Here is a 26,716-nt window from a genome sequence, read left to right on the forward strand (position 1 = left end):
ACCATATGTACATACATATTCTCTCTGGAGGAACAATACACTTTAAACTCAGGTCTTAAAGACCTCCCATAGATGAAGTTCCAAGCAAGATGAGTTAACAACAACAACAATCGTCACAAGAATACCACCATGAGTGACATTCAGTAGGAACAAGAAAAACTGCAGAATCAGATCTGCAAAGAATTTAAATATTGGAAGTTGCAGATACAAACTACAAAATAAACATAGGTTATTTTTAAAAGAATTAAAGGAAAGTGTAGAAACAAGTATAGGAACAAGTGAGTCATAACTGACTAGATATTTTAAGGAGAACTGGTAGTAATAGTAGGATTTGGCTGTTTGGTGGCTCATATTTTCCTTCTGACTGACACACAAATACCATTGTTATATACATTTTAAAGTTTTTTTGTTTATTCCATTCAACAAACATCTTCTGTACCGAGCACTGTGTTAGGCACTGGTAGAGAAGACTACGGATATGGTTAGAATATTATGATGCTTGTGCCTAATGAGCTTATAGTCTACTCTTGCCTTTGTTTTCCAAAGGTGATCAGTCTTTGGAAGGCTGAAGACAAAAGACAATGGAGACTACAGACTTATTGGCCTAACAAGATTTTTTGGCTGCCATTTTACTGCCCAAGCATAGCCAGGTCTGTCCTCCAGCATACCAACTCAGTCAACTCAATTCACTTATACAAAAAATTAATCAGTGTATCATGAGTACAGTAGTGCCCACTATTTTGGAATTGTTAAGATATTTCATTTGCAAAGTCCTTTGATACCAGGGATTTTTCTAAGTTCTGGTCTTTGTAAGCTCAGTATGACCAAGAACTCGGCAGGAGTGGTATTTCCTAGCTCACTGCCCAAAGAACTCATTTATAAAAAAATTGGGATATTACTTTAACAGGGAAACTGCCATATACCCCAGGTAATTTGTTACCTTGAGAAGTAATTAAGATGTAACAAATGTTAATTCTGAAAATCTTACCCTAGGGTAGTAAAGAAATTGATGTATATACTTATATGGCCCAAATGAAGTAATTGATATCCTGGATGAACAAAGTACTGAAGGAACATAGGGAAGGAGTGACGTTTGTCTGAGCAGGGGCCTGGGGAAGGCTTCATAGAGGAGGTGGCATTTAAACAGGGTTTTGAAAGATGAGTGGGATTTTGCTAGTGAGTAAGGAGGTGGGGATCGTGGAAAGTATTCTAGACTGAAAGAATTACAAGAACAAATGTACAGAGGCTTGAAAGTATGAAGACTGTTTCTGCAGAGGTGAGAAATGTGACTGGAAATCTAGAAAAATGGGACTCTTACTTCTCTGTTGTTAGTGTCTTTGTGGAGCTTCCTCTTTTTGCCCATCTGCTCTCATTTACCCTGTTACTGTGCATATCCTTTTGTTCCATGTTGGATGACCCCTGTTGGGATACGCGTAGAAGAGTACCTTTCCTATGTACATTAATGGGATTGTCAGAAATAAAATATTTTATTTCTGTGACTGCGAAACCAAATTTTCACGTATGTTACTAAATGATAACTTGAAATGGTGATTGGGGAATGTTTTTCAGGTTGAAAATATCCTCTTGCATGACCGAGGCCACTACGTTCTGTGTGACTTTGGAAGCGCCACCAACAAATTCCAGAATCCACAAACTGAGGGCGTCAATGCAGTAGAAGATGAGATTAAGAAGTAAGTTTCCTCCTTTCTTGGAGTTTTTGTCCATTTTCACATCAGCAGCTTGACTTTCAGCATATGGATGATGTTGTTAAATGAGATCACAACATTATCAGTCAGATGTACTTTTTACTCAACTCTAAGTTGCTATGTTTTCTTTCCTGCTTCTAAGGAGCTCACCTGCTAGAGCTCCTGCAAAGTCTAGTGGAATCAATGGTGAGTAAGGTTACTGAGGAGCCCTGGTGGTGCAATAGTTAGAGCTCAGCCGGTAACCAAAAGGTTGGCAGTTCGAATTCACCAGCAGCTGTTTGGAAATCCTATAGGGCAGTTCTACTCCATCCTATAGGGTTGCTATGAGTCAGAATAGACTTGACAGCAGTGGGTTTGGTTTTGATTTTAAGGTTATTGAGGGAGCCCTTGTGGCACAGTGGTTAAGAGCTTGGCTGCTAACCTAAAGATGGGCAGTTTGAATCCACCAGCTGCTCCTTGGAAATCCTGTGGGGCAGTTCTACTCCATCCTATAGGTGTGCTATGAGTCAGAATTGACTCAATGGCAGTGGGTTTGGCTTGGATTTTTTTTAAGGTTATTGAGAAGTTCTGGTAGCATAGTGGTTAAGCGCTCACCGCTACCTGAAAGTTTGGAGGTTCAAACCCACCAGCTGCTCTGCACAAGACAGATGTGGCAGTCTGCTTCTGTAACGATTACAGCCTTGCCAACTCTGGGAATTTCTAGTCTGTTCTATAGGGTTGCTGTGAGTTGGAATCAAAGCAACGGCAGTGGGTTTTTTGTTTTTTGGGTTTTTCTTAAGGTTATTGAAGTCTCTACAGATGTTGAGACACTGACTTCCCTAAGAAAAACCTTCTGTAGTTTTATGATTCCAGTAATGATTTTTCATGGGTAACAACACTTACTATTAATAAATCGGCAGTCTAGCATGTGCACTTATATCCTGACCCCACCCCCGCTGCTTTCATGCGTCACCCCAGGCAGCCAGTCATAGGGCAAGAAGACTTCTTCTCCAAGGCCTTGATGCACACTTAACCACAATCACATCTGGGCTGTAAAGACTCAAGCAGCTCAAGTCACGTGCTCGGTAGCACCAAGATAATCACTTTGAGAATGTGCTTATACTACATTTTCCTTGAGCCAGAATAAGAGGAAAATTGGTTCCCTGTTTCAGCCCTATTTCAGGAGAAAAGACCAAGGACTCTCAATCAAGGACCCTCTCTCTGCTGCTCTCAGGAGCATCCCAGCCAGTATTACGCGCCTCTGTGTTGGGCCGCGTTGAAAGGGATTACTATTGCTAGAAACAAATAGCAAAACATAGTATCAGACAACAATTTACAAGAAGAAAATTTTGTCATTTGAGGACCCAAGAAAAGTTGCTTCTAGAGTTAACGTATAAACAGCGCATTAGTGTCTGGATCCACATATGCTCATAAGATTAGAAAGACTGCTGCTAAAGGGCCACAGGCATGACAGACCCCTGACTTAGCAAACAGATGATTAAATGAAAAGGACAGCTTTTCATTTTATCTGCACTAATATTTTACACTCCCTCTGTAGATCACTCCCAGGGAACTGGACTCTATAAAAGTTTAAAAAAAAAAAGTATTTCTGCTGCCCCTGGTTTTTAATTATAGTAATCACATATTTAACAAAAAATGAATCTCTTGATTTTAGATACACCACGCTGTCCTACCGAGCACCAGAAATGGTTAACCTGTACAGTGGCAAAATCATCACTACAAAAGCAGACATTTGGGTAGGTGCCAACTAACGTGTCCACATCTCAGATTTCAGCAGTCTTCACTGTAAACTCCCAGATTTAATGCAGACAGTACAATAACGTTGTCCACTTATCTCTCGGGGTTACTCTTGAAAAAAGGGGACCTGGCCCACTGTTTCTTAAAGCATATCAAAGATTACATACTTCAGAGCCCTGTGAAAATTACTTAGGTGACCTTCATTATTTAGGTAGGTTTCCCATATATGTTACTAGTTCTTAAGAGAAAAACAGCTGAAATATTTGCTCTTTATTGGAGCACAGTTTGGTAATGAGGGTAGAAATAATGTTTAACTCAGGGACTAAGTAGTGGTGTTGGGTTCTGAACTGAAGTTTCTAACAGATTGGTAGGGTGTGGTTTTTAGTAATTGTGGACAGTATCAGAGTCCCTCATTAGACCCATTTGCACTTACAGTAAATAAACTACCAGTGAGCAATCTACTTTCTCTCTTTGTTCAGGCTCTTGGATGTTTGTTGTATAAATTATGCTACTTCACTTTGCCGTTTGGGGAGAGTCAGGTGGCAATTTGTGATGGAAACTTCACAATTCCTGATAACTCTCGATATTCCCAAGACATGCACTGCCTAATTAGTAAGTATTTCAACTTTCTAGTTTCATTTTTTATCTCTGACCTCTAGGAATAAATTAGAGGATCAAGGATGGAGCAAAGGGATTGGATTTCAGGAGTAGTGGGTTAGATGCCAAGACAAAGAAATAAGTTGCTGGTGGGGTAACTCAAAGATAATGTACTGCAATCTCAAAGCTGGAAATGGTTATACCAGTGGCTAGTGAAAGTGGTGGGTCCTTTCGCTAGATTTTGAAGCTCTGCTTCACCTTGAGCAGAAATTCTGACTGTGCTTTGCGCCAGTATAGCACTGCTGTGTTCTGTAGTCTGTATGGAAGCTCTGGTACCAGACAGCCCAGCTGACTCATATCAAATGATAGGAAACTCATCTTTGCAAGACTGGAAGCAATTCAAATTAAAATGATTGCAGTGTGTTGGCTGGAGTGAATACATAATTAAGTTGTATAACTCCATGAAACCAGGTTTTCCTCTCATTTAGGTTGGTCATTGGATTTTGATAACAAGCACACATTGCCTTATTATTAAAATAGCCTTTTAAGATTCCCAAGTCTTTTGTATCATTGTAGCAAGTATATGTACTAATGTTTATTAACCAGATAGTAGAATAATTTAATACAGACCCCTGTACTAAATCCTAAAGAAACAGAGATTTTTATCATCTTTCCACATTGGTCAAGACATTTGATACATAAGTTTGAACAATTATGGATTATAAATCCTGAGCAACCCAGTTTGGATCTTAGGTGAGGACATACTGAAGAATGAGAGAAGCCTCAAATGTCAGGTGGAGCATCTGATGTTTGTTGAGGGTCTACTTATACCTCATTTAATTCTTAAAACCCTTTATAAATTAAATATCGTTGTCTTTTAAAATTGACTCATAAAATAAACAAAGTCACCTGAGAGTACTGTCTCCTTTGAAAAATCATCTGTATGAGATCAAACGGTCAAGATTTACCCCAAAGCAAAGACGAGAAGGCAAGGGGCCAGGGAAACTAGATTACTGGAAATGGAACAACCAGAATGAATATAATGAGAAAGTTGACACACTGAAAAATGTAACCAATGTCACTGAACAAATTGGGTAGAAATTGTTAAATGGGAGCCTAATTTGCTGTACAAACTTTCACTGAAAACACAATAATGTATATGTATTTTAAATTAAATATAGTTTTATACATTATAAAAATGGGGAGACTGAGGCTGAGAAACTATAGATAACTTACCTAAGGTCATAGCTTTCAAGTGGCTGTGCATGCTATTTACATTGTGCCAGTTTTATTAAACTCTGCTATTTATTAACAGAAAAAGGAGGACTGTATTAAAAGGAATGAATTTGGTATTTAATGATTAATTGGATTGTTTTCAGAGATAAAGCATTATATCTATACTGGAATTATAGCTGTGTAAATGAGATTGGAAGGAGATATGAGAAAAATGGCCAAATTTGATGTTAGAATGATAGAATTTTTTGGAAATAATTTTTTTCTTTTTAATGTTTGTGCAGTAAATTCATATTGAGAAAAACAACTCCTTATGAAGATCTTTTACACTAACATCTTTCCCAGGCTCTGATCAATTTCATTTTACAACTGCTTAAAGATTCTGCTGTCACACTAAACTCCCACACCTAAAATTAATTTAATTGCCATTGCTCCCTCTGCCCTTACCCCTAATGCCCCTCTCATCTTTTCAGTTTCTATCAATGGTGTCACCATTCAAGCCTGGATGACTGAAACTTAAGGCTTTCTTTGGATCTAGCTGGAGTCCTAGGGTGGTACAAACAGATAACGTGCTTGGCTGCTAACCAAAAGACTGGAGATTCAAGTCCATGTAGAGGTGCCTTGGAAGAAAGGCCTGGCAGTCTACTTTTGAAAAATTAGCCTTTGCAAACCCTATGGAGCACTTTCTCTTCTGACATATGGGACTGCCATGAGTCATAGTTGATTCAGTCACCATTAGTTGGATCTCAATAGCCAGAGGGAAGGAAAAGCTAGTCATTTCCTGTTGTTGTTAGGTGCCATCGAGTCTGTTCCAACTCATAGCGACCGTGTGCACAACAGAACAAAACACTACCTGGTGTAGACAGAGGAGAACTGCCCCAAACGGTTTCCAAGGGTGTAAATCTTTACGGAAGCAGACTGCCACATCTTTTTCCTCTGGAGTAGCTGCTGGGCTCAAACCACCAACCTTTTGGTTGGCACAGCATTCTCACAATAGTTGCTATGTTTGAGCCTGTTGTTGCAGCCACTGGGTCAGTCCATCTCGTTGAGGGTCTTGCTCTTTTTCACTGACCCTGTGCTTCACCAAGCATGATGCCCTTCTCCAGGGACTAGTCCCTTCTGATAACATAACACATAGTTATCTATTGCTGCTATAACAGAAATATCACAAGTGGATGGCTTTAAAAAATAGGAATTTATTTCCTCACAGTTTAGGAGGCTAGAAGTCCAAATTCAGAGCGTCGACTGTAAGGGAAGGCTTACTCTCTCTGTTGGCTCTGGAGGAGGGTCCTTGTCTCTTCATCTTCTGCTTCCTGGTTCCTTGGAGATCTCTGTGTGTCTTGGCATTTACCTTACCCCATCTCTCCTCTGCTCACTTGTTTAATCTCTTTTATATCTCAAAAGAGGTTGACTCAAGATACAGCCTACACTAAATCCTGCCTCATTAACATAACAAAGACATCCCATTCCCAAATAGGACATAACCACAGGCATAACCAAAACCAAAGCCACTGCCATCGAGTTGATTCTGACTCATAGTGACCCTATAAGACAGAGTAGAACTGCCCCGTAGGGTTTCCAAGGCTGTAAATCTTTATGGAAGCAGACTGCCACATCTTTCTCCCATGGAGTGGCTGCTGGGCTCAAACTGCTGACCTTTTGGTTGGTAGCCGAGAGTTTTAACCACTGTGCCATCAGGGATTAGGGTTTGCAACACATGTTTTGGGGGACATAATTCAATCCATAGCAACGTCCAAAGCATGTGAGTCATTTCCTAAGCTGCATTAATTCTTTCTTTTGAATTTCTCCTGTTTCCATAACATTCTCTCTAATCTCTTCACTGTCACCAAACTATAGATAGACCCTGTCAGCTCATGCCTGTACTAGTGGATTGGCCACCAGCTTCTCTCCTCCCTCTTCAGTCCATCTGACACAAATCACCACCAGATTAATTTTACAAAACCCCATCTCTCATGTCCCTGTTCAATACACTTCAGGGTATTCTCTTTCCTCCACCAAGTCCTTCTTTGCTACAACAGTTTTCTCATCTAAAATGTCCTTTCCTCTCCTTTTTCTCTGCCTAACTAAATTCTGCCCTGCCTTCAAGGACCAACTCAAGTCCTGCTTCTTTTCCAAGGCCTTCACAAGTCTGTAGCACATCGAGCTTTTCTGAACTTAGTGTCCAAGCCATTCATTTTATCACTTACACAATAAATTGCCTTGCATTATTGTTTGTATGTACAGGTTTCTCCCGCCATCCAAAAGTAGAGTGTTCCATGAAACCTTTCGTAAACTGAAATGATGTAAAGCAAAAAATCAATTACCATTAATTTATAGAGTGTTCCTAGATCTAAAAAATAACCTACCAAATCATACCAAATAACACATAAAAGCTAAAATAACACTATGTATAGTAAAAGCAGGAATGATATGACAAATATACAGCCTATATAAAGTAGAAATAATGTATGTACAGTGTAGTTTCACTTACCAAAATCAGGAAGACAGGGAGCACACTGGAAGGCTGGGAGGTGGTGGTGGTGATGATGGGAGCCCCGGTAGCCTAGATGGCAATGGCACGTGGGGCTGGGTTGAAGGCCAGGGTTCAAATCCCACAGAAGAGCGGGATTTATATTAACTGCGTGCCAAGGGATGAATACTACAGTTTGAGAGAATGAGCAGGGGACAACAAGGTGAGGATGGGATCCTGCAATGCATGGTGCATTTACACGTCACCAGGCATTGGATTGGATGTGACTGGGTAGTTCAGTAAGGGTGGAGGACTTTGAAAGGAAGAACTCGGTCAAGCCTCTGTGTAAAACGGACGGAGATGACGTAGACACTTTCCCTAGCATCTCACTTGCTTGGTAAGAGTGAGAATGGATGTGGCTCTCCTGCTAGACACTATTTTCACTTTTCACCTTTTTTTGTAAAAGTGAAAATCTCCTTTGGATTTCTTTCAGTTAGCAAAAACCAGGTACTAATGTAAGTCTTTTCTAAAAATGAAGTGCTGTAAAGTGAACTTTCGGAAAGTGGGGGATACCTGTACATGCATGTGTATGTTTGTGTGTTTTCCCAAAGGTTTTCCTTTTTTCCCGAGGTTTTTTTTTCCAGTTTTAGAGAGGGCAGAAGCTTAAACGACTTGGAAACAGACAGGTGATCTGTGGACCAGGTTAAAAGTAGTTATGCATATGTTACTTTGTCGTTCCTTTTAGATTTGAAATCAGCTAATATCTCCAACAGAAGAATAATAAGTGAATTCATGAAATTTGGGTTTTGGTTTCAATTATCAAGAATAATCACTTGTTTAGTAAGATGGTATGAACTAAAGAAGTCAGAGGCAAGGCCATATAGCCTCCTAGGTATCAGAATATGAAGATGGTAGCTTGGTTCAGTGGTAGAATTCTTACTTTCCATGCAGGAGACCCAGGTTCTGTTTCTGGCCATTGCACCTCATGTGCAGCCACCACTTGTCTGTCAGTGGAGGCTTGCATGTTGCTGTGATGCTGAACAAGTTTCAGTAGAGCATCTAGACTAAGGAAGACTAGGAAGAAAGGCCTGGCAATCTACTTCTGAAAATCAGCCAATGAAAACCCTATTGATCAAAAGGACGTATCACATTGTGAATAGGGTTGTCATGAGTTGGAGGCTGACTCTACGACAGCTAACAACAACAGCTTTGCTGGAGTCCCTGTAGTGCAAGACAGGAGTGTGAGCTTCACATAGCTTTGTTACAATTCAAATACTTGGTCATTTTCTTATGAATGTTAAGAGCTTTGGGAATGTTAGAGCTTCTCTTTCTGAGAGAGGAGGAAAAGGGCTAATTGTGCTATTTGGCTTTTGTGAGGTATAAAAATTAAAAAGCAACATCCCTTGGTGGTAAAAGGGGGGAAATTATGCTTCCTAGCTAATGTCATAACTGTTAAGATATTATTAAACAAGTTGACATATATTTTTCTTAGGGTATATGTTGGAACCAGACCCTGACAAAAGGCCGGATATTTACCAGGTCTCCTACTTCTCATTTAAACTAGTCAAGAAAGAATGCCCAATTCCAAATGTACAGGTATGTGAATGGTGGTTTTTTAAGGGAAGTAAATATTATTAAATTGTCACTTATAATTCCTGGGGTATTAATCAGCCTTGTAAATGAATATAGATGTCCCTTGCTTTATCTATGAGGGGACATCCATCCAAAGCTAACTATGAAGCAGTTACTGTAAAGGGAATGCAATTTTCCCATGGAATTTAAGTATAAAATTGAGGCAGTTACACTAGGGATAAAAATGCCCCAGGGACTGAGTTGACCACTTTGGGTAAAGACTAACCAACTTCTTCTCTTGTCAGCTTTCATAGTTCTCAGAAAACCTGTTGTATTTACCTACTAAGTGGTTAGGCTGCTTTTTTGAGGCAAGGGTTAGACTTGCCCCCCTCCTGTTGGATCTTATACCGCTTGTTCCTTTTCTCCTCCATTGCAGCAGAACTTTCTTGGTTTTGCTTCTGCTGTTGGCCATCTATAACTCACTTTGCAGTTCTTCTACCCTCCCCACACACATACATCAGGCCACAGGAATGTTTTCTATACCTAGAAATCAGAAACTATACATTCACAGTTCTAGAAGTACAATGCTTGCAAACACCCTGTTTATAATCTTAGCATATTTTTCATGTGATAGTATGAACTAACTCTCAAAACTATTTGTAAAATGGATGCCATGATAAGTTAGGTTCTAATTTGAAATTTTCTTGCTAGTTTTTTAAATAATGAACTTTTGATGTCACAATTGGGCTTGAGAGTGCTATGAATAACACTCTTTCACTCTTAAATTTGGAATCAAATGTGAGGATCACGGTATTGACTTTATTACTAATCAGGCTGAGTTCAGAGAATGTGGCTTGACCAGTCAGGCTCCCTGAGACTAAGGCATGCAGTGAATGCCTGATTCTGGTGGGCTCTTCTGTAAAGGGTGGAAGGCAGGGGTGAGCAAGATGAGCTGACTTTTTTCTCCCAGTCTTATCAGTCAGATAAGTTACTTTCCTCTTTTGAAGGAGAAATGCCTGAAAGGTAGAGAAGAAGCTAACAGCTTAAGTTTTAAGGCAAAAATTCGGCCTTTACATGGAAACATGAAGGAAATGGGATGTCTCTCCTAAAAGTCAGTTTTGTAATTTGTATTCTGTTTGTTAGGTTTCCCACATTAAAATGAGGATTCCTGTATAGTAAGATCGTGTGTGCTATGTTTGCTTTTGCTGTCCCACTTTCCCATTCCTAAAGTTAAATAATGTGAACTACAACTGGAAGCATTCAGATTGGTACCTACTTTTAACAAAGTGAACTTCCTCACAAGTCTCATGTCATTTGATACTCAATCACTAGTGGTGAGCAGTTGTTTTGTGGTTATGGACCACTAATGCTCCCTCAAGAGGTGATATTAGATGGATGGTGCAGAATCCAAGTCAGAGGAGCTCTCCTTGGCTTCTGGACTGAGTAATGGCTCTCACACTGGGAAGGGGTGTTGATTCAGCAACCAACACATTAGTATCTGTGGTTTTTTCATTCTGCTGAGAAGAATGAATGCCCCCTAGTTTGGCACACTAGTCAGCTGGGAGTGAAGCTTAAATAATATAGTTGCCGACATCTCTTTTCTATTCCTTTACATCAGCACTTCTAAGCTTTGCTGTAGGAAGAGAAGAGTACTGAGATTTAGCGCTAGTGCCTGAGCCTGGTCCAGAGGTGGAAGATGATGGGGGAGGAGTGTGCTATGTACAGGCTGCTCTCTCTTCTCAGATACTTTGCCTCCCCTATTGGGCCTGCATCTGGTGGGATATGCATTTGGTTAACTTCCCTTCCCTGTACCAGAGATCAGAGCCTGGAAGCTGCTTTGGAAGACTCTAATATGTATTTCCATCAACCATTAGGCTAGTTAATCTTGCACAAAAAAATCTGTGATGTCATTTTTCCACCCTTTTAATTCTATAGAACTCTCCCATTCCTGCAAAGCTTCCTGAACCAGTGAAAGCCAGTGAAGCAGCTGCAAAAAAGACCCAGCCAAAGGCCAGGTAAGAATTGCCTTTGTGAGCACCTGTCCTGCTCTGATTGCGGTAGTAGCAAGGGTGGGTGTCTTATGTTTCTTGATTCTTTTACTGCTATGACCCAGAGGCTGCACAGAACAGGGAAGCAAGCTCTGTCTCCCCTTGGCAGAAACTATTCCGTGGGAATGCAGAGGAGTATAATAAAATACACTGATCTGCATTTGAAAGAGAATCAGGAACTCTACAGCTGTTTCCCTTGCATAGGAATAGGCGTAGGGACATTCAGAGATGAGACATCAACAGACTAAAGATTCCCTAGTACAAGTGTCCTAAACTTGTGTCCTGGCCTCAGTTTAGCCTCCTTCACCACCCAAATCCTTTTCCCCCTTTCCTTCTTCTTTTCCGGAATTCCAGCCACAGTACAGAAGTGTAGGTCAGAACACTGACTCCATGACAGCAAAAGACTCTGTGGGTCTTAGCTAATCACTTTCTGTGTTACTTGGGGTCTTCTGAGAAGCAGATGCCAAGAGAAGGTTAAACAAGCAAGAATTTTATTAGAGGAATATGTCCACGTGAGAGAAAATAGGGAGGGAGCCCGGAAAGGCTGAGGAGAGCCATCAGATGGTGATACAGTCTGACGCAGGGAGAGCCAGGGGGATATTGGGTAGAAGTGCCCGAGACTGCCCTGCCTGCGAGCTGGCCATCAGAGGAGTCCCCTGTCTCCCAGGAAGGAGCCTGCCTTCATCTCCCTGCAGCACTCAGTCATTGGCTGCGAGCAGCCTATGGGAAGCGTGGCCTCAGGGCACATGTGTCAGTGGCTTTGAGGGCACCGCCTATGAGGCACTTGGTCATTTACACCCCTGGAGCTGAAGGTCTGCAAGGCACATTCTCCTGGCTGCCACACCTTCCACATGGCAAATTCTGGGCATGACTCAGGAGATGTTTGTATCCTCTTTCACTCTACCACACTCCCATAGCAGGGAAATGTTAGCAGCAAACTGTGTCAACACAGTATCCAGACAGCAATGTGTAAGTTTAATAGAACAGAAAAATAACTTCTGTATTAAAAGAAAAAATCTTGAACATTTATAGAATGCCTGCTGTGTGCATTGAGCTGTTCCAGATGTGGCTCTAAAGTAATGAGACATTGGTTTTTAACACACATTCATGTTCTTACTTTGTAGTCTTTTGATTTCTTAAGGAAATTCTGCCATGCTCACCTCTTTTGGGGCTGATTTAATTAGCTTAGTCTTTTGGGTTTATGGCCACCTTGTACTAGACTTAAATGTGGTTTGTACAGAGCCTAAGAAAAGATCCCTTTTCCAGTTCCCACAAAGCACATATTAAGAATTACAGTCGCCACTAATATTTGCATAGTACTCTGCACAGTGATTTTACTTGCATTATTATATTCAATCCTCAGTCCTGAGAGGCGGTTTGTTGTTTTTTTTCCCCCTAAAATCAGTTTTTAAAGTAGTCACACTATTTATTGAGGCATCATATGTCCCAGATACCATACTAGGTACTTTACATAATTAAAATGACTTTTTTTTTTTTCCTTAAAATAAGCCTGTGAGGTGGTTGTTTTTATTCTCGTTTCACAGATGAGGGTTAGAGACTCAGAACTGTGAACTGCCCAAAGCAGTTAGTTGGTCAGTGGCTAGTAAAAGGCAGAATCAGAACTCTGAAGTTCACGTTCTTTCTGCTGTGCACATTAAGTGATTGGGCCAAGATGACACAGATAGAATGACTTAGACCTAGACCTTCCGGCTGCAAGGTCTGTATTTTCTCGCAGGGTGTTGAGTTCCATACACACTAACAACTTGGGCATGCTACAATTTACAGAACAATTCACAGTCATTGAGGCATTTGGTCTTCGCATCTGCCTTATGGAGTAGGTACTATTTTCTCCGTTTTACACATAAGGGACCCAAGTCCAAAAGAGGCTAAATGACATGCTCATTGTCACAAAGTGAGTGGGGAGCTGGAGCTCAAAAATAGTTTTCTCTGACTCCACATCCCATTGTATCTAAGATGGAGAAGAGCAAGATGGAGGCTTTTTTTTTTTTTTTTTTTTTGTAGTGAAACTATGCGTAGCAAAACCTTCACCAGTTCGACAATTTCCACATGTATAATTCAGTGTCGTGTAACTTTTGTTGTCATGGAGGGAGACTTTGTACGAACAAATTTTACAAAAATTTTGTTGTAGTAAAATGTACATAACAAAAAATGTGCCATTTTAACCATTTTTAAGTTTAAAATGCAGTGACAGTACTGAATTTGTTCACAAAAAAACGTGCCCACACAAATAACGTGTAGCACACCTAGGAAGATATTGTGCGAGGAGTGGCGAGGTTGGCAAAAAACCTTACAATGCACTTGTTATTTGCATAAAAAATACGGTAGTTACATTCATCATATCGTGCAATCATCACACTATTTACAAAAGTTTTTCATCAACCCAGGCAGAAACCCAGTACCTCTTAAGTAATAACTCCGCATTCCCTCCTCCTCCCAGCACCTGATAACCACTAATAAACTTTGGTCTCTGTACACTTGCCTATTCTAGATATTTCATATAAGTGGAATGTGGAGGCTCCTAGCATTTGGATTTTTACAGACATCTCTTCACATCCCTTACCCTTGGTTTTATCTTTCTTACATCTTCTCTTCTCCAGCATCTGCCCCATTTTTCCTTCTGACCTTTTTTCTCTAGGTTACAACCTCTTCCAAGTGTAATGGCTTTTATACACCACTTCTCCACCAGCACAGGAGCATCCTGCTAGCAGGATGTCAGTGAAAAGTCCCTGGGCCCAGAGTGGACATACTTTGAATGCATGTCATAGAAGGGACTGGGGCCAGCTGCTTTGCTACCTGTTTTGCATTTCATGGTGGCTGTGCCTGACATATTTGGGAAATATTCATGAAGCTTCTTTATTTTGGGCTTAACGTCAGGTATTCTTCCTATAGTGCAGTTTCAATGTGCAGCTGACTCTGGTCTGAGTTAGATACTAGCTAACTGCTTGGCTTGGTGGAAAATGAATGGAGGTTCGCACCTAAGCTTCAGCACCATCACAAAGAGTAAGCTGACTACACAGTAGTCCTTTCTGTTTGGATTAGATTTGGCTATGAGTTATAGAAAGTCCAAAGTGTTGTTGTTAGGTGCTGTCGAGTCAGTTCCGACTCATAGCAACCCCGTGTACAACAGTACAAGACACTGCCTGGTCCTGCGCCATCCTCACAGTCGTTGCTGTGTTTGAGCCCATTGTTGCAGCCACTGTGTCAGTCCATCTCGTTGAGGGCCTTCCTCTTTTTTGCTGACCTTCTACTTTAGCAAGCGTGATGTCCTTCTCTAGGGACTGGTCCCTCCTTACAACATGTCCAGAGTACATAAGACAAAATCTCACCATCCTCCCTTCTGAGGAGCATTCTGGCTATACTTTTTCCAAGACAGATTTGTTCCTTCTTGTGGCAGTTTATGGTATATTCAGTATTCTTCACCAGTACCATAATTCAAAGGTGTCAGGTTTTTTTTGGTCTTCCTTATTCATTGTCCAGCTTTTGCGTGCATATGAAGCAATTGAAAATACCATGCCCAGCTAAAAATCTTACCACCATGAAAGAAAGGGAGTACATATATTAGAGGAAATGGATAGAAATGATAATGGAGATCGCATGATAGAATTTTGCAATACCAATGACCTATTCATTGGAAATACCTTTTTTCCACAACATAAGCAGCGACTATGCACATGGACCTCACCAGGTGGAATTCACAGGAATCAAATCAAACTACATCTGTGGAAAGAGACAATGGAAAAGCCCAATATCAATCAGTCAGAACCAGGCCAAGGGCTGACTGTGGAACTGCTCATATGCAAGTTCAAGTTGAAGCTGAAGAGAACTAAAGCAAGTTCACAAGAGCTAAAGTACAGCCTTGAGTATATCCCACCTGAATTGAGAGAACATCTTGGGAATAGGTTTGACACATTGAATGCTAATGACCGAAGACCAGACATCATGGGATGCCTGTTGTTGTGGGATGACATCATGGACATCATACATGAAGAAAGCAGAAGGTCATTAAAAAGACAGGAAAGAAAGAAAAGACCAGAAATGGGTGTCAGAAGAGACTCTGAAACCTGCTCTTGAATACAGACTAGCTAAAGCAAATGGAAGTCCAAAATAGCAGTGGCTTATACAAGATAAATGTTTATCTTTTTCTCTCCAGTAAACAGTCTGGTGGTAAGCGGTCCAGGGCAGTTCTGCTCTGTGAAGCCCTCAGGGAACCAGGATTCTTCAGGCTCACCACTCTGCCATCCTTATGTGTGGCCGTGACCTCATGAACCAATATGGCAGCATTTCTGTTCCAAGCAGCAGGATCAAGAATAGCTAAAGAAGGGAGACAGAGGGCATACATCAGTTATTTCTTAAGGTTTCTAGAAACTGGGACATAACTGCTGACATCCCACTGGCCAGTACTTGCACACGTGGCTACACCTGGTTACAGGAGAGGCTGGGCAATGCAGTTTTTACTCTGGATGACCCTACGCCCAGCTGAAAATTTTACTAATTAAAGAAAGGGAGTAGATGTATTGGAGGAAATGGATTCCTGTCACTCTCCCAAATTCTTTACCTGGAATTATTATTCCTTCTAGTTGTCTTATTAAATTCACTCAGTTGTATATTTTTATTGTAGAGAGACCATTTGACAGCTAGTTCTAACTAGATTTGAGTTCCTTCCACATATGAAACTATCTGTCTCAAACCACTCTTTGCATCATCCCCCAAAGTGTATTCTGGGAATTCCTAGGAGGTAATGTGGGTAAAACGGGACCAAGATCAAATAAGTTTGAGAAACATTGTATTCTATTCTGTCTTTGAGGTTCTCCATGAACATTCACACATAAAACCTTCTAAGATGTCCTAAGGGGATAAAACCTGCTCAGCTATATTTTGATCAGTGTGTTAAAAACTTATTTGCTCACAAAATGTTTTTTTTAATAACATCTAGTAACAGAGTGACTTCCTGTGGAACACCCTTTGGGAAATGTGATCAAACAGATCTGGAAAGTTTGAATGGATGTTGAGGGGAAAGCATCATGGACTCTGCCACCTCTTCTCCATTTTCCCGCACTTTAACATGAGTCTTTTCATTTTTTCTTTTACTTTTCTAGGTTAACAGATCCCATTCCCACCACAGAAACTTCAATTGCACCCCGCCAGAGGCCTAAAGCTGGGCAGACTCAGCCAAACCCAGGAATCCTTCCCATCCAGCCAGCCCTGACACCTCGAAAGAGGGCCATGGTTCAGCCCCCACCCCAGGCTGCAGGTCAGTAATGAGATTGGTTTGAAACATGGTACATGATTTCAAGATAATAAGGAACTCTTAGAAAGCCTGGTTTTGCTTCAAGGAAACCAGGTACCTAAAGAATAATGGTTCTCTTCAAGAAGGAGGTGAGCTGCCATTGGAGTTGTATGGCAAGTGCCTGGAAAAAGAGAAACCTCTCACTGAATTCACAGATGGTTCTCCAAGACCACTGAAGTCTGTTGCCTCTACTTTTTCTAGTCTTGGCCCTGATTTTGTCGTTTGGTCCATTCATCCCATACCTACCTCTTTATTTCATGTGCTTCTTCTTCATGTGCCTTTAAAGAAACAAGACTCACCTCTCTTTGACACTCAGAGAAATTCTTTCTTTAATGCTTTGTCTCTTGAACTACCTATCTCCCCTCCATGTTTTAGTAGTCTTTTTCTAATGAGTCGACTAAGCTTGGTTTCATAATGAGGATTGATCTACATTATCAATTAACTGAACACAGTCATCCCTCTTCAACCAGGAAGCTGCTTTTGGTGAATTTGGTGGCCACTTATAGCCAGGCATCTAGACTAGGGTTGTGTACCTATATGTAAAACATTAAAGAATGCCTCTGTCATGCAGCATTCTAACAAGTGCAAAGATTTTATTTATATAGTAGCCTCGAAGGCTAATTGAAGATGTCGATATGCAGGGTGCTGACTAAGAGAGTAATGGACTAACTGGGATGATGAATAAGGGAAGACTTTCTGAAGAGGCAAATACTGAATCTTGTTTTGAAAGATACTAAGCACCTACTTTAGTAGGAAGAAGGAAAGACATTCCAGATGGGGCAGAGCATGTGTAGACACTGAGGAGCACAAGGATCTTGAGATCATCTGCCCACTTACCACCCCCTTTATTGCTTTGGCAAGAGGGACAGGCAGTTTTGTCTGGAAGAGTTTTGAGCCCTTATGTGGAGTTTATTCTCATTGCAGGACCCAGCGGTCAGCCTGTCCTTTTAGCCAGTGTTCCCCAACCAAAAACCCAGCCTCAACCCAGCCAACCTCTACCACAATCTCAGCCCAAGCAGCCACAGGCTCCACCTACCCCTCAGCAGACGCCTTCTACTCAGGCTCAGGGTCTGCCCACTCAGGCCCAGGCCACTCCGCAGCACCAGCAGCAACTCTTCCTCAAGCAGCAGCAACAGCAGCCACAGCAGCAGCAGCAGCCACCACAGCAACCTGCGGGCTCGTTTTACCAGCAGCAGCAGCAGCAGCAGCCACAGCAGGCCCAGGCTCAGCAGGTAAGGTGGTCAGAGCCTGACCCTTGCTTTGCATATCTGAGTCATCACTGTGAAAAGACCCACTAGCTACAGGTATCTTCCTGGGGAGTTACTTTGTTTGAATCAGGATCCAAATAAGATCCACATACTGTATTTACTTAATCCTTCTGGTTGTCCTATTAAATTCACTCATTTGCGTGCTTTTATTGTAGAGAGTGTATTTTGACCGCTAATTCTAACCAAGTTTGAATTGCTTCTACATATGAAGCCCTCTGTCTCACCATATATCTTTGTTTTTCATTATTTCATTTTTTTTTCACATTTTTTACTATGGACATATATTCATTTTATGATGATCGATACATATTTTAATTCTTCTTTTAGCCATAGGCTTCTCTCTCTCTCTTTTTTCCCACCCTTTTGCCTTTTTTTTTTTAGAAACTGGGTCATTCATATTATAAAATTTTCCACATCCTGGATTTGGCTGATGGTATCCCTGTAGCGTTGTTTAATGTGTTCCTCTATCCCCTGTGTAAACTGGGGATCTAGTTTTCTGAGACTTGATCAGTATTAGATTCAGTTTGGCAGTGTTTGTTCTTCGTTCTTCCTATGGTATCATATCAGGAGGCATATCTGGTTGCCCTCTCTTTTAGTAATATTAAGATCAATTGGAAGAAGGGCCTGGTGATCTACTTCCAAAAATTAGCCAGTGAAAACTATAAGGATCACAACAGAATATTGTCTGATACAGTGCTAGAAGATGAGCCTCTTAGGTTGGAAGGCGCTCATATACATGATGGCCGCAACAATGGCCACAGGCATAACAACGACTGAAGATAGCGCAGGACCAGGCAATGTTTTGTCCTGTTGTATGTGAGGTCTTCATGAGTTGAAGCTGACTCAGTGGCAGCTAACAACATTATGTTTTAGACGCTTTACGTATATTATGTAATTTAATTCTCACAAAACTCCTGCAAGTTTGGCATCATGATTACCCTTATATAGAGAAGGAAGTAGGCTTAAGAGTCTCTAAGACATACAGCTAATAAGTGACAGATCTAAGAATCAAACTTCTGACTCTTTAGACTGTACCAACCCCGGTATAGTGAGAGAATTAAACTCTAATTATTTGAGTGATTACTTCTCAGTTGTCCTAAGGATGGTACATAGTACTACTCTATATGTATTAAAGACAAGTTAATTCATTACATACAGCGTATGCTGTAGAGCCTTAGTGCCTAATTCTCTGGGAACTGGTAGAAAGGGGTCGTACCATACAAAAGCTGCCAGAAACTCCTGGAGTTTCAGTAAGGCTCTCGGGCCATCAAGGAATAAAAGTATAAATGGGAAGTGAATGAGTTAGTGTCTGGGAGAGAGAAGTTAAGCTGTACATCTTGATCTCCTGAATTGAATAGAGTTTGGAAAATAGGAAAAAAAAAAAAAGATCAATCGGTGGCTTTAGGTGTTGTCTGTCTGATTCATTCTGTCAGTGTTCCCCATCAGTTTCGCAGCCATTGCTGATCATTTCCTAAATCCATTAATTCATTCAGGACAGCAAAATGATGATATTGTAGCATTCCTTCTTCATTTAGGGACTAGAATTTTTATAAGAAGAGCTTTCTTTATCAGCTGTTTGGTTACACTGAGTTACTGTTTGTACCAAAAAGGCAGGATAAATGCTTGATCCTTTCTCTTTGTTCACCAATTTTCAGAATAATGAGTTTGTTCCTAATATCATCCAAAGAGGAGCAATGAGGTGCTTGGTTTTTTTATATCATTATGAACTCATGGATTTTAACATATTTGATGTGTTTCAATATATTGCAGTTTTTAGAAAACTACTGATTTTGGTGCTCTCAGATTGTCCCTCCTTTGGCCAGTATAATCAGCTGTTCCAGGCTCATTTGGCACTGGACCTGGAATCAGCCATTTCTACAAGGAGCTCTGTTTCCTTTTAATGGAAATGATATTTAGAGACCACAGTCTTGATGCTAGTTATTCCTAGGCCTTCTCAGTGGACAGATGTTAGGAAATGTGTTTTGTTTTGTTAAGAGAATATACATCATGAATTCACATTGATATTTCCAATTCACAGTTGGGATTACAGAGTTTTTGTTTAACTTCTTGGATTTTGTGTTTATATTTTTCTCATCTGGAAATCTTGATCCCAACAACATTAACATAATTACTTACTTGATTTATAATTTTAGATTAACAATATCAACATGATTACTGAAAACAGTTTAAAAATTACTTGCCTTTTTTACCCTTATAACGTTTAACACATTATTTCCTGAGGAGTTTAGCTACCAATTTGATGCACAGTTTATTTGTTTTATTTTCCTTTTGATTTTTAGTTATTGCTTTTTGAATTTTGATATAATTTTATGATTATGTAAAACATTTACATAGTTTCAAAGTTAAATCTGCAAAATTCTGTCTTCTCCATCCCATATATAAAGATACTTCTCATTCCTATTTATAGTGTTCTATCTTAAACATATATCATAGTTTATTCAATCAGTCCCCCCTTGATAGACATTTGGGTTGTTTCCAGCATTTTGCTGTTATAAATAGGCAGCTATTTTTGACATCTACTTCTCTGCTAACCCTTTAATTTTGCCCCAATAGACAAACAAAGTCCTTTCTGTTAACTTTATAACTAAATAACAGTATTTGGTGTATTCAAAGACAAGGTCCTGACTTTTTTTCATCAGTAGGCCATTTGTGAGCACTGTTGTGTGCCTAGCACACAGTCCCTAGCAATGGGGATTAGAGAAGTGGTCCTTATCCTTAGGAAGTTTATAAGAGAATATAACTTGAAACAATTAGGTACATATATAAGATAAAATATCAATATATGTCATAGAGTATTCTGAATATTTTGAATGTTTAAAAATGAGAGAGATTAATAAAGATAGAGCTATTGGGAAATAATTTCGAATGGCTTGAGATGAGTCTTACTAGCTGGGTTGGCATTTAGGTTATTCTTTTTCTATATCATCATTGTTTCATTCTAGTCATGTGGAGAAGCATTTTAATCTTGGCTTCTTCCAAATTCCTCTAAAGGGATTACTTCTGAAAAGTGACTAGCAAACTGACTCTGATTGGGAGATCATTCTGTCACACTCCAGCTTACGGCTGCATGATCTTTAGTCAGGTAGGTTCTCTCAGGCTAGGCACAGAAACCCCCTTGAAGCTCAGTCGGTAGTGTAGGAAGCAGTGCAGTGCAGTGGCTAGGGCCTGGGAGTGTAAGGTACTGCTGGTTTTATTGAATGCCTTTGAGGTTCCCATCATGAGTTTTCTGGCCTTGCTAAAAGACTTCTACCTGCCCTTGCTTTTGGCTTCAGTACTGATTTTAGTTTACTGAGACATTCGTCTTTCATGGAATGTGGTTCTAGGACAAGGACAGGCCTTTATTCACATCCTCATTTCTTGTGACTTTCTGCTGCTCAGTTTCAGGCAGTACATCCAGCATCCCAGCAACCAGCGATTGCTCAGTTCCCTGTGGTGGCCCAAGGAGGCTCTCAGCAGCAGCTGATACAGAACTTCTACCAGCAGCAACAGCAGCAGCAACAGCAGCAGCTTGCCACAGCCCTGCATCAACAACAGCTGATGACTCAGCAGGCTGCCCTGCAGCAAAAGACCGCTGTGACAGCAGTACAGCAGCCCCAGGCACAGCCAGTGGCCCCACAGCCAGTCCCCGCCCAGGAGCCAGCGGTAAGAAATCAGCCAGAGCTCAGAACGCAAAAGCAGAAGAGGAGGGTGCAGTGAGGGCTAGGGAAAGAAGGCGGCGGCAGCTGGTGAGGGTGTGTGTGGGCTAGGGCCAGCTTGCTTCCCCACCTTAGTGGTTAAAGTATTTGATCCTTTCTTGATACATCCAAGGGTGAGGTATTCCGTAGAGTGTAGAGATTTTTTAAAAAATAATTCTAAGCTATTGGTGATGATGAACATTCTTATTTATCACTCTGAAATTAGACTAGCAAGAAGAGTGGTTGATTGTCAGTGTCAATGCCACTGTTGAGCAGTCAAGGACCTCGCTAGGATTAGAACTAATCCCTTTCCCTTCTTCAAGAGGCGTTTTGATCCACTGTGGTCTTTCCAGTCCCTGGAGGTTCATGTGGGCCCCACCTTTACCCTGAGTCCCGGCAGTGTTGTTTATTCTTTGTCTTGGATGACATTACTAGCCACATCATCTAAGCCTACCACGCAGCACCCTTCAAGGGTCTGCTTGACTGGGACAGTGTACCGTGGCCCAGTCCCCCTGGGCGCTAGAGTATCTACATATCCAATTATTTGAGCCATCTTATCAATTTAGAAGTTGGGCATGTCTGCTTCTAGATATTGGCTAAATATAGCCCCAAAACCCCTATATCCTTTCCTGATTGGCCTCTATAGTTTTGGCATCCTCAAGCACAGAGTACTTGGACCTTTAGTAAATGACCTTTATTCTGTATGCTGATTTTTCTGCTGATTTTTCCAATTTTATAGTGATTTAAAAAAAGACATTTTACATACCCAGCTGATAGAGTGTCACTGCTACTCTCTTATTCCCAGGGAAGTTCAACTCCTAGATGAACGAAGGAAAAGTAAGAAACCATCTTTCTGAGGACTGATTTCTAATAGAGTTTTGTCGCCCATCTTAAACCAGAAAGCCTACATCCCTTCAAAAGGAAGCAGTGCCGTAAATAGATTGTCTTCTTTAAGTGTCAGCTAAGTGTGTGTTCAGTGTCTTTACACCTTTCTTTCCAAAACAACTCAGCTTTCCTGCAGGAGTGTGGTAAACATCTACTCTTGTATTTTTAACTAGAGGAAGTTGTTCTTGTTAATGGAACAAGAGTTTTAAAAAATATATATTGTGTGATATAGCTGGAAGGGATCTTAGTGACCTAGCCCAATCCTTTCATTTTATGGATTTGGAAACTGAGTTCTGGGCTAGAAAGTGATGGTCCAAGACACGAACCCGACAATAGCTTGGCTGGGGCAAGAATCGAAGAATCCTGATCTGTATTCAAGGACAGATGCTTATCCAGGGCAAGAAAATGATCAACTACCAGCTGGTTACACTTCTTGTGAGGTTCCCCTCTGCTTTCCCAGGACAAAAGTGCCCATCTGGTGGAAATCATGAGTCTTCTGTCAAAGAAAAAGGACTTTGAGCACTTTGCTCTGGGGTAGCTGGTTGAGGGAACGGGAGCAGACTGTGCTTTGGCCAGGAGCTGAGCACTTCCCAGCTTTGACTCATCCCTTTCTCTGATGACCCTTGCCAGGGCTTACCTAGAGAGGCAAGTGAGTGAGTGTGAAGAATGTCCTGCAGCCATCTTAAAGCAACGGTATGCAAAGGAATAGCCGCCGCCCGCCATAGGTGTTTACTGCATTCTTGTTAATAACAGCCCCCAAAATGGAGGCCACTGAATCGTTCAGGAACCCAACTGTGCAGCCATTAAAAATCATAGTTATAAAGTCTGCGCAACAGTATGAAAGATGCTTATGAGGTAATGTTAAAAGAGATGGAAAATTATAGGAAAAGTTGTGCTTGAAAAGAGACTTAAATATAAAACCAAACGAAGTGGTAGAACAGAATTCTGGCTAATTCTCCCCCATCCCCCTTTTCTGTTTTCTTAGTTTCCTTGATATGATTATACTTCTTTTATAATTATGTATTTTATTTATTAAACAAATCTTTAGCAAGATAGACTTCTGAGTTTACCTTTTGTCTTCCTTCTCCTGTGATCTGCCCCTCCCTCCCCCCTCTTTCTAATGCCATGTTTGGATGAGGAGGCATTGTGGTGCAGAAGAGTCCTGAACTGCAGTCAGGAGACATGGATTCTGCCCCCAATAACTCTGTGACCTCCAGCAAGCATGTAACCACTGTGGGCCTTGGTCTCGTGCCTCTGAAGTGAGGGAGTTGGAATACTTGTTCTCTTAGGTCTTTCATCTCTCACATTCTTTGATCCTGAATGGAAATAAACTGAGTGCCTGGCAGGATTGTTGTGAAGAGCAGATGAACGGGTTGGAGCCGCTTTGTATTAGTAGGTGGCTGTAATAGAGCAGTTGGAATCCACCAGCCACTCCTTGGAAACCCTATGGGGCAGTTTTACGCTGTCCTATAGGGTCGCTATGAGTCAGAATCGACTAGATGGCAGGGGGTTTGGTTTGGTATAATAGGGTAGGCGTTCCTGGGTGGTGCACACGGTTAATGCATTCAGCTGCTAACTGAACAGTTGAAGGTTTGAGTCTACCTAGAGGCGCCTCAGAAGAAAGGCCTGCGATCTACTTCTGAAAAATCAGCCATTGAAAATAATCCTATGGAGCATAGTTCTACTCTGACACACATGGGGCCGCCATGAGTCAGAACTGACTTGACAGTAGCTGGTTTTATAATAGGGTAAGGTGTCCTCATGATCGAGGCATCTGTTGTTCAGTGTGGTACACAGAGAGAGTAGGTAAGAAGAGGGGTGTGTGTTCTTCAAAATAAAGCGACTCAACAGTTAAGTACCATTTTCAGAGTAATGAATGTCTTAAACTCCAAGAAGTAAGTAAATCTAGTTTTGTCCTTAAAGCCCTCTGGCCTCTTTGGGTGCTGGTGTTGGGCCAGCTGTTGCAGGTGTGACTCTAGACCCCTGACAGAAGTTGTAGAGGTGGAGCTCTGGTCTTCTTTCCAGAGCGTTCTGCTTCTCTCTCACAGGTGCAGGAGATGTTTCCCTTCTAACCTTAGTTAGATTGATATTAGAACCTTATACAGTAAAACCTGTGAAAGCCAGAACATGAGTAAGGCGGAAACCTGTCAGAGAAGGGAAACTCACGGGATGTTTATGAGGTAGGATTCTTAGCAGAAGGGCAGACCCATCGATTTCCACCTCTCACGTTTCACAGTGAGACTCAACAGTTAAGTACCATTTGCAGAGTAATGAATGTCTTCAACTCCAAGAAGACTGCCTTGTTTTTCCGAGTCTCACAAGTTTTCTACGTTTGACAGGGTGCAGTCTTAACCATTTTTCTGTAGTTACCTATTAGTGGAAAATATTTGAGTTTTCCTTCTCTGATGGGTTTCCACCTTACACAGGTTCCAGCTTTCACAGGTTTTACTGTATTGTATCATTCAGCCTGTTGGTAAAGTGGTTGGTGTACTCACTTGTATACACAGTATACCTTAATAAATTTTCCAAGTCTGAGTAAATATACCCGTTGCCATCGAGTCGATTCCAACTTATAGTGACCCTAGGACAGAGTAGAACTGCCCCATAGGGTTTCCAAGACTGTAATCTTTACAGAAGCAGACTGCAACATTTCTGCCCCGCAGAGAGGCTGGTGGGTTTGAACCATCGACCTTTCAGTTAGCAGCCAAGTGCTTAAGAAAATCCCAGGCTATAAGCATCCTGACCTAATCTTTTTCAAGGTGTACATTTGAAGATGCAGAACGTGGAAACTGAGCTGCAGTGTAGAGAGGTAGCTCTAATCTGAGATGAAGGGCTGGAGGGGAAGGATAGTTAAATCTCAGGGCATTTAATATTTTAAGTCATTTTCTCTGGATTGTCAGAATTAAGGAAAAGGATTAGTTGGCTTTCTTGACATTATTTTTTGTTTATTTTCCTTGATGTAGCCCTTTGCAGATGGTGATTTATGCTTAAGGACTACCCATGTGGCTGCAAGGATGTTCCCACCTGTTCGTTCTGTAGTGACAGTGTGGCCAATGGTCTGAAAATGGTCCACATCTCAAGAATCCTGTGTTACTAGCTCAACCATCATCAAAAAGGCTATTTTTCTTTCCTTTTTCTTATGTTTGCTACCTGGTTCCTCAAGTCATTTCCAAACTGAAAATTTGGAACAAGTTCATCTGACTACCCCAATGCTATACATTTTCTCAGGGGTCTCACAGAAATAGGGTCTTGTAGACACACCCCATCAATGAAATACATAGCCTTAAAAGCAAACAAACAAAAGCGCGGTCATTTCTAATCACAGGGGTGTTCTGTCTGACTCACTCCTGACTTGTAGTCTCAGGAGAGTCAGAGACTCAGGCTCTCTTAGCAGAAACCATGTCGCTCACATGCATTTTAGCTGGAGGTGTGTCTTCATTGGCTTCTGGCTGTGGTGGTAGAGTCCTAAGGCGTGCCTTTGGGAGGCATTTGGACAATTCCTGTGTGACTCCAGAAGCAGAAAGTCATCCTTTAGAGTACGTTCTAAATCTTTAGAACTGTGAATAGCTTCTGTGGTTTTAAATACTCTGGGTTGAATTACTTATGGTTACCCTATGTATCATTGCTGATGAAGATTCAAATTTGTGTATAAAAGTGCCAGGGAAATACCATGTTGATATCATTCTCAGAATAGCAGTTCAGATTATAAAAGCCTAGTTTTTCTTTCTGGGTGTTATTGATAAACTTGGCTATTTGAATCCCGTGTTAGCCTTCTTGTGGCTTTTTTGTTATGTCTATTTATTTGTTTTTCCTTTTCCTTCTTTCTTTTTTTTTTTTTTTTGGAACACTTTCCATGTCTCTTCCTAGCAGATTCAAGCCCCAATAAGACAACAGCCAAAGGTTCAGACAACCCCACCTCCTGCCATCCAGGGGCAGAAAATCGGATCTCTCACTCCTCCATCATCCCCCAAGACCCAACGTGCTGGGCACAGGCGGATTCTCAGTGACGTAACCCACAGTGCAGTCTTTGGGGTCCCTGCCAGCAAATCAACTCAGCTGCTCCAGGCAGCTGCAGCTGAGGCCAGTCTCAATAAGTCCAAGTATGTGGCGCTTCCCCTTTGTCTTTCTTATCTTTGTGGGCAAGGTCTGCCGTTCGCCATTATTGTTGTGATTCTTTGCATATGTATGATTATGTAT

The 26,716-nt window shown here is 41.2% G+C and overlaps 1 protein-coding gene across 1 annotated transcript in view; it reads left to right on the forward strand.

The window, feature by feature from the left end:
* AAK1 (AP2 associated kinase 1) overlaps window positions 1–26,716 on the forward strand; it is a 169,538-nt gene that overhangs the window by 113,718 nt on the left and 29,104 nt on the right. Inside the window, exons 6-14 of the mRNA XM_023733059.1 lie at window positions 1,570–1,691; window positions 3,361–3,442; window positions 3,923–4,055; window positions 9,236–9,339; window positions 11,251–11,330; window positions 16,481–16,635; window positions 17,596–17,903; window positions 21,339–21,602; window positions 26,387–26,619. Coding sequence (XP_023588827.1) covers window positions 1,570–1,691; window positions 3,361–3,442; window positions 3,923–4,055; window positions 9,236–9,339; window positions 11,251–11,330; window positions 16,481–16,635; window positions 17,596–17,903; window positions 21,339–21,602; window positions 26,387–26,619 — 1,481 coding nt within the window. The remainder of the gene's footprint in view (window positions 1–1,569; window positions 1,692–3,360; window positions 3,443–3,922; window positions 4,056–9,235; window positions 9,340–11,250; window positions 11,331–16,480; window positions 16,636–17,595; window positions 17,904–21,338; window positions 21,603–26,386; window positions 26,620–26,716) is intronic.

This window comes from Trichechus manatus, unplaced genomic scaffold, assembly GCF_000243295.1.
Source record: "Trichechus manatus latirostris isolate Lorelei unplaced genomic scaffold, TriManLat1.0 scaffold00004, whole genome shotgun sequence".
Classification (NCBI taxonomy): domain Eukaryota; kingdom Metazoa; phylum Chordata; class Mammalia; order Sirenia; family Trichechidae; genus Trichechus; species Trichechus manatus.